The sequence below is a fragment of the Neomonachus schauinslandi genome, chromosome 1, assembly GCF_002201575.2.
Source record: "Neomonachus schauinslandi chromosome 1, ASM220157v2, whole genome shotgun sequence".
Classification (NCBI taxonomy): Eukaryota; Metazoa; Chordata; class Mammalia; order Carnivora; family Phocidae; genus Neomonachus; species Neomonachus schauinslandi.
In genome coordinates, this window is record NC_058403.1 from 78,674,386 (window position 1) to 78,682,141 (window position 7,756).

Sequence of the window (7,756 nt, forward strand, 5' to 3'; positions counted from 1 at the left end):
CTCCCAAAAATGTCCTTTGTAGTGACATTTTCCAAACATAAGATCATGCATTGTGTTTAGTAGTCACTACATTTTGTTGCTTTGGAACATGTCACTTCTGTTCAGAATTAGAGGGTAGCCTCTTGACTTTCCCGCAAACTCTATTGAAAAAAAAAAGACACTGAGGATTTCAAGGTGGCGGCTTGCTAGAAAACCAAATTGCCCAGATAAGGGGGACTTCTTTGTTTTTAACTTGGAAAACTTTGGCTGGGTTTTGGTGCCTTGACTCAGCAAAGTCTATAATGCAGCAAGGCTTGGTAAGCATTAGAAGGGGTACTGAAGCTTTCCTTTATTTCATAATCCCAATTGTTTTTCTAGAAACCATCAATAGCCTCTAAATGACTGACTCAATTTTTGGATCCTATTCTCATGACTAAGCTTTCCCTACTAGTTTGATTTGAAACCAGCGCACTATAAATGTCTCTATGCCTCTCTCTCTAGCTATTCCGGATTCCAGCACTGGGGAAACCAATCTATGCACCAAAATGTCTAAGTCTGGAAACAAGGTAAGTTAGCAGTCATACTGATTTATAGCCTACCACTTTCTTTTCCTTTGTACCTTTCTTTCCAGTGTTTCCTTTCTTTCGGAATGTTTCCTATTTTCCAATGTACCAAAAGATACACTAAAAGAAAGGTGGAGAAAAGCTTTTCTTTTTTGCCTGAAGGTGAGTATGATAGTGGTTTGAAGGCTGGGATTGGGAGAGAAGATTAAAAAACGCTCATTATATTTTCTACTCGGACAGAATTCCCCAACAGTTTATTAAGGGCTTGTCTTTGTGTGGGGGGGCGATGTTCAGTACTGCGCAGGTATATAACAGGTAAATATCATCATGATTTCTGCCTTCCAGGAACCAATGTTCTGTGACTTTCCCCAGGAATAGGACACGCTGATAAAAGGAGTATGTGGAGTAGAAAACTTTTAGTGTTTAGTTAAAAACTGCTCTGTGAGGGGCGCCTGGCTGGTTCAGTCGGTAGAGCATGCAACTCTTGATCTCAGGGTTTTAAGTTTGAGCCCCATGTTGGGTGTAGAGATTACTGAAAATTAAAATATTTTAAAAAAAAAAATCTGCTTTGTAAAAGTTAGCCTCCACCAGTAATGTTCTAAAAGACCATTCAAGTGAATTAAATCCTACATATCCATTTCATTCAAGCAGTTACTCTTACCCATCTCCTGAAATAAAGTGCTTACTTACATTAGGAAAATTGCCTCTCAAATATTTGATTCACAGTTGTTGGACTGGAAATTGATCTCTTAAGCAGAGCTTTAGGAATGAGGGATTCTACTTTCATTTCTCTATTTTAGCTCTTCCACTGACGAGTGAGTGTAAGGCAAAGCCATTGGTGCCTGATTTCCGCACCCCCACCCCCAGCTCTTTACTTTGAAAAGTTTCAAACCCATTGAATCTTAGAAGAATAAGAAAGAAGTGTTAAATACTTGCATATCCCTCACTTATATTCTCCAATTGTTAGCCTTTTGCTATATTGGGTGTCTGTCTCTCTCTTTGTACTAAACCATTTGACAGTAAATAGACTTAATTCCTTGGCCATATTTAGGCATGTATCTCCAAAAATAAACATACTATCATTATCTTGTCCCCCAAATTTGTAATAAATATAATACCTAATATTCAAACTATATTCAAATTTCCCCCAGTTGCTTCCCCAAATGTGCTTCATGGCTGGCTTTTCCCCTGATAAAGGATCCAGTCAGGGATCATGCATTACCTTTGGTTGCCATGTTTCTTTAACCATTTTTTCCTTTAGCCTCTTTTATATGGAACAGTCGCCCTACCTTTCTGTTGTTGTAGTTTGAGACATTAACATTTTTCAAAGTCCAGACCAGGTGTCTTGTAGGAAGTCCTGAAATCTGCATTTGTCTGATTGTTTCCCAATGTTTAGATTCAGACTAACCATCTTTGGCCAGAAAGTTACATAGGCAACCTCAAATATTTCCCATCACATCATGTCAGGAGGCACCTGTTAATTTATTCCAGAATTGGTTAGTGCCTGATTTTTTTTCCACTTGGAAAATAAAACTAATAATCATACTCGTCATCTAAAAGATTTTGGGAGAAAAATGAGACAGTGTTTTTAGTGCTCTGAGGTTCTTGAAAGCATGCCATGCAAATCCCACTGAAAAGAATTGTAAGTCCTTAGAGGAATAGCCATGTGCCTTGAGGGAAGACTGTTACAGAACCCTCTTTGGGGCGGCTGGGTGACTCAGTCAGTTAAACGTCTGCCTTCGACTCCAGTCATGATTCTGGGGTCCTGGGATTGAGCCCCGTGTCGGGCTCCCTGCCTGGCGGGGAGTCTCCTTGTTCCTCTCCCTCTGCCCCCACCCCTGTTTGTGTGCTCTCTCTTTCTCTTTTTCTTTCTCTCAAATAAATAATAAAATCTTTAAAAAGAAAAAGAACCCTCTTAGATGAAAATGCCCCCACTTTCAAAGATTTCCAGAGTAGTAATAGTGTGCTCTCTTATTTCTTGTAGCTGCCCTGTTCATGGTGGTTAGCTAACTTGCTTACTAGGCCAAAAGAGCAAGTTAATCTCTTTCTCTATTGCTTCTCCCTTTCCCGCCATCTTACTACCAATTTAATCAGAGTTATAGGCTTGGCAAAAACGATGCGTTTTACGAAATTTGGTTTTGTTACCTCTGGAATACTCAACATTTTTCTTTGTGCTATATTGGATTAATAGGCTATTTTTCAAAAACTAAACGAAAATGAGAGGAATTTTGTAATAATTTCTAGGGAAATCTCCAGCACTATTTCTGAGCTTTCTCTACAAATTTTTTTTGCCCAAGAGTCTCAGCTCACCATAGAGTAGATTTCATGGTCCTTCTGCAAATGGAAATTGAGTAGAAGTTCAACATTCTCTGGGCTTTGAGATTTGGAAGGTGTCCCACTGAAAGGAGAGCTTGGTTCTGGAGCTCAGTAATGGCTCCATGGCAACACAGTACTTTGTTTCAGCTTTGGAATGGCTGGCTAGTCTGCTGGAAGGGTGGCCAGCAAGGTGACCTTATAGAACATCCTGTATATAGATGTTAGCCAGGCAAATGAGCAGGGGGCACTAAGTGTGAGAAACATTCAAGTAAAAAAGATACTAACTTTATTTCCTATAGCATATCCCTTGCAAAGCCTCCTTTTTGGGTGACAACTTGACCAAAAACCAAAGGTAATTTGAATTAAAGTTAAATTAAGGAGTTTAGAATCTATTAATTCTTAGTGAAGTTACCTTAGTTTTCCTAAAGATCTTTCCACAGGGCTTTGGGGAAAGCTTCTCAGACTCAGAATCAGTGTTGTTCCATTACTAAGAGAGTAAATGGTGTTTGTGGAACAGAGCTGTGCAGGCGGGAAGACAGCAAAGGGAGAGAAGATAAAATGAATCACAGGTCACTAACCAGGAGTTTTGCACAGCAGTCCACTCACTTGCCTGCAGCGAACTTGTAACTAGCTATTGACCTTAGGCAAGTCACTTAACTTCTTTATCTGTAACAACAGTAGCAAAAGTTTATTGGCAATTATGAACCAGATTAAACTAAGTGCTTTATTGGATTATCCCTCCTCAGAACAGTCCTCTGCAGTGGATATTGTTACCCAGTTTTACTAATGAAGAGCCAGAGCTTTAGAGAGAGGTTCAGTGGCCTATCCAAGGTCACAGAGCCAGTAACTGGTAGTGCTGCAATTTTGTTTTCATCCGTAGACTGGGATGCCATGTAGCTCTCAATCTGCTATGCTGAAGTGGGAAATGGAGCTGGAAGAGAAATTTGGGAGGGGAAGAAAGGAAATGAAGTAGATGATTTAGTGCTGAGCAGGGGTAAGGAAGCTCGTAGGGAACAGGAAACAGAAGGAGAGAGACAAGCAGGGTAGATTAAGGTGGAAGGAAATAACCATCAGTAGGCTATGATCTAGAAAGTCTCCCCTGGGGTAGAAAACACTGAGGTTTTATGGCCTTTTGCAAGTCATTCTTGGTTTCTACCTCTCCATCATTACTTACATCTGATCAGTCACCAAATCCTCCATTCCTTTTGACTGTTTGTTCCCTCCATGTCCTCAGCTAGCAGTTGGCATTTGGTTGGCCCACACCATCTCTCACCACACCCATAGCAACCACCTGCTTCCACGCGCATCATCACCAGAGGGATTCTAGCATGGCATCCGCAGCAGGCTGCTGGCTTTATTTCCGAATACTTCTTATATGCGCAGACTCTATATGCGCCAAGCTTGCGGAACTACTTGTCCCTATAGTGGGCCATGTTCTTTCATTCCTTTGAACAGGTAATCCTTTTTCCTTTGCCCCTGGACAGAGATCCTCTCAGGGCCACCTGGCTCTACTCCTTTCCTGTGAAATGCTTGACCTGGTTTTCTTCTAAACCGATAACGCAAATTAGCCACAAGGTGGCAGCATAACGCCAGGGAATTAACTGCTGGACTCCATGACACCTTGCTTTCCGTTTCAATGCTAAACTAGCATTTATCTTGGATTGTGGAATTATAGAACAAGAAGGGGCAAACTCTACAGTCTATTTGGTCTGGTGGTTTTCAGAAACTGCGTCACGAAGCCCCAGGAGTGCCTGAGAACTCTATTTCCTGTTGCAAATAGGAACGTTTTATTTTTACAGCCAGGGCTTCAATCTAGTCCTTCCTCTGACAAGCGGGAAGCAGGAGCCCAGAGAGGCGGCTTGCCTAAAGTAGTGAGTCTGACGGTAGAGATGCAGCTCAAGAGCCCAGGTTTATTATTTCCCGGTTCTCAGAGCTGCGCACCGCCATGCCATTAGAGGTCTCAGGTTTACCCCAGAAATTGTGGGAGAAAACTCGGTAAAGGGTTTGAGGCAAAGAACATTCTTGACTTGTCATTTTGTTGCTTTGTAACTACTCTGTTGGCAATAAAATAATAATACAGAACATAAAATATTGTCATGTGTATGCTCCACATCCATCTAAAATAAGCTCTCTAAGGCTAAGGTACGTTTTATTTTTCTCTGTATATCTTCCATTATCGCCTACAGTGAATGCCTGCATTTGGAACTCACTCATCGTCATCCAACATTTATTGTGGGTTTGTCCAGTGCAGGATACAGGGGTCCATAGCTTAAATAAGGCTTGGTCTTTGCTCCAGGAAGAAGTCTAGGAGTCTGATGGGAGAGAGATATATAAGTGAATAATTTATTTTCTTATGTGATGAGTACCATGAGTTATGGGAACAAAAAGGAGGAAGCCATGAACTTGGGTCTGGCTTATCTTAGGGCACTCTTTTGTTTTGCTTCATTTTAAGCCTTCAGAAAGTTCTCATTCCTGTTGTTGACAACTAAAGTTGTCTGCCAGAAGGTAGGTGTTGTGAGGTGAGGTAGAGCTCTGTATTTCCTCCTCAAAATCGAAGAGAAAGGAATTTTCAAAGTGGGGATTATGTTCTTGGTCTTTATTTTTTTATGAATAAAGCCTCCTGACTCCCCAGTTCTTCTCTTGGTCCACCCCGCCCTTCAGATCACTTTCTATGAGGACAAGCACTTTCAAGGCCGCCACTATGACTGTGACTGCGACTGTGCAGATTTCCACATGTACCTGAGTCGCTGCAACTCCATTCGAGTGGAGGGAGGCACCTGGGCCGTGTACGAAAGGCCCAACTTCGCGGGCTACATGTACATCCTACCTCGGGGCGAGTACCCCGAGTACCAGCACTGGATGGGCCTCAATGATCGCCTCAGCTCCTGCCGAGCTGTTCACCTGGTGAGTCTGGGGCCCGCTGGATTCCGCTTGCTTGCTCGCTCGCTCACCTGCTCCGGCTCTTCTCTGTCTCTCTTGCCCCTACTCCCCCCCGCCTTTTTGTTTTTTTACTTTTATGTGGAAGCATCTTCTTAACATTTTCCTACCCTTTAATGCAGTGTTTTCTTCTGTTGCCTGCTGAGGCTTACATAAAACCTAAAGTCAGTTCATCACAAGACTGAATACACGAATTATTTCCAGAGCGCACTCTCTACCTCCTGAGTACTTTAAGGCATTAAGTTTTTCCTACCGAAGGTCAGCTGTTTCGGTCAGTGCACAGCGGGGATGGGAGATCAGATCATCTGGCTTTCAAGATGGTGGGTTCTGAACCCCAGCGTTCTGGGAGTTCTTGACATGTCGGTGATTTTCATAATCATCATTGTTTATTTCCTCCCTTGTTTTTCCAGTCTAGTGGAGGCCAGTATAAGATTCAGATCTTTGAGAAAGGAGATTTTAATGGTCAGATGTACGAAACCACTGAAGATTGCCCTTCTATCATGGAGCAATTTCACATGAGAGAGGTCCACTCCAGTAAGGTGCTGGACGGCGTCTGGATTTTCTACGAGCTACCCAACTACCGTGGCAGGCAGTACCTTCTGGACAAGAAGGAGTACCGGAAGCCCATCGATTGGGGTGCAGCTTCCCCAGCCGTGCAGTCTTTCCGCCGCATTGTGGAGTAATGATGTGGATGGGGCCACAGGCTTCTCCCTGGGGGCCACATGCTGGCTAGCCTTGTCATCCAAGTAGGCATCATAAATAAAACAATTGGCATGCATTCCACTGTTGACTGTAATGCTTCTCCTTAAACACTCTTAGGGACCAGTAAAATAGTGCCCACCACAGTGGGCAGTTACACAAAGCAACTCATCCTTCAGATGGCCAATCTGTAACTTTGTGCCAAGCAGGGTGGGGCTGCACTGAAAGGTTAGAAAATCATACTGCCAAGTGGTGGTTCTCATTGTGTAAGTTTGGTATAGATTCAACAGGTACAATAAGAGCTACTGCTTATTGAGTGCCTTCATTATTCCATTTTCTCCTTACAACAACCCTGCAGATGAGGTGGTTTCTTTGCATTTTACAAATAAGAAAACAGAGGCTTAGAGAAACTAAAAAACTTGCCCAAGTTCACTAGCTGGTGATTGGAGGAACCGGGGTTTGGTCCAGGATATTTGTTTCCAGAGCCCCTGTTCTTTTCCTTTCATTTCTAACTCATTCATTCAACACCTGCCGGCTGGGGGTCCATGTGCATAATAGAAATACAAGACCCTGAGGAATTTAAGAGGTGGAAAGGGCAGGGTCCCCTGAAGGTCTCATGGAGGAGACAGAATACCTCTCAAGAATGGACAGTGAAAATAGAGCCATCATTTGAAAATGGTGGAGCCATTAAGTCACCTGAAGGCCTTTGTTTAAGATTCAGAGTTTGCTGGGTCAGTTACTTCTCAACTTTAAGCTCCATCTTTCCGTAAAAAGCACATATCAAATAATTTGTCCCGACTTTACAATAGTTGAAATGGAGTTTGAGTTTTACTCAGAGTAACCCCTGAGATTTTCTCTGTTTAATCTTGATGAAGAGGAGAATGGTGAAGGAAACCCAGCGTCATTAGGAATACTTAATGAGCATCTGAGTCAACCTGGGGATGTTCTGGACGTGCCTGTCTTTAAAAGAGAGGGCAGAGCCCAGGTCTCCTAGGAGCTTTTCCAGAAAAGGACAAATTAGAACTGCTAAGGATATTCCCTTTGTGTACATTTCAGTCCATACACTAGTGTATAGTGCATTCTCTCCCCCAAATATTTTTCTTCATTTTGTTAACTTCCCCTGCCTTTTGTCATGTTCTCTGTTTTGAGTGAGGGACCTTGAAGGATTTGAGTAAAAGTAAGGGAGGGAGACAAGATGAACCATAGACGAAGAATGGGAGGCCACCCACTGAGCCACAAAGAGCTCTGGCCCTCGTCACCCT

General features: G+C 42.7%; 1 protein-coding gene across 1 annotated transcript; it reads left to right on the forward strand.

Moving 5' to 3' along the window:
* The first annotated feature begins 491 nt into the window (after positions 1 to 491).
* CRYGS (crystallin gamma S) lies at positions 492 to 6,573 on the forward strand. Its single transcript, XM_021692722.1, has 3 exons — positions 492 to 545; positions 5,520 to 5,762; positions 6,206 to 6,573. The coding sequence occupies exons 1-3, from the start codon at positions 525 to 527 to the stop codon at positions 6,476 to 6,478; spliced, it is 537 nt and encodes a 178-aa protein (XP_021548397.1). The 5' UTR covers positions 492 to 524; the 3' UTR covers positions 6,479 to 6,573.
* The last annotated feature ends 1,183 nt before the right edge of the window (positions 6,574 to 7,756 follow it).

Excerpts from the sequence above, each read along its gene's own strand:
- CRYGS (XM_021692722.1), top strand. The coding sequence starts at position 525 with ATGTCTAAGTCTGGAAACAAG. Across the intron at positions 546-5,519 it reads TGTCTAAGTCTGGAAACAAG|ATCACTTTCTATGAGGACAA; the intron begins GTAAGTTAGCAG and ends CCCGCCCTTCAG. Across the intron at positions 5,763-6,205 it reads CCTGCCGAGCTGTTCACCTG|TCTAGTGGAGGCCAGTATAA; the intron begins GTGAGTCTGGGG and ends TTGTTTTTCCAG.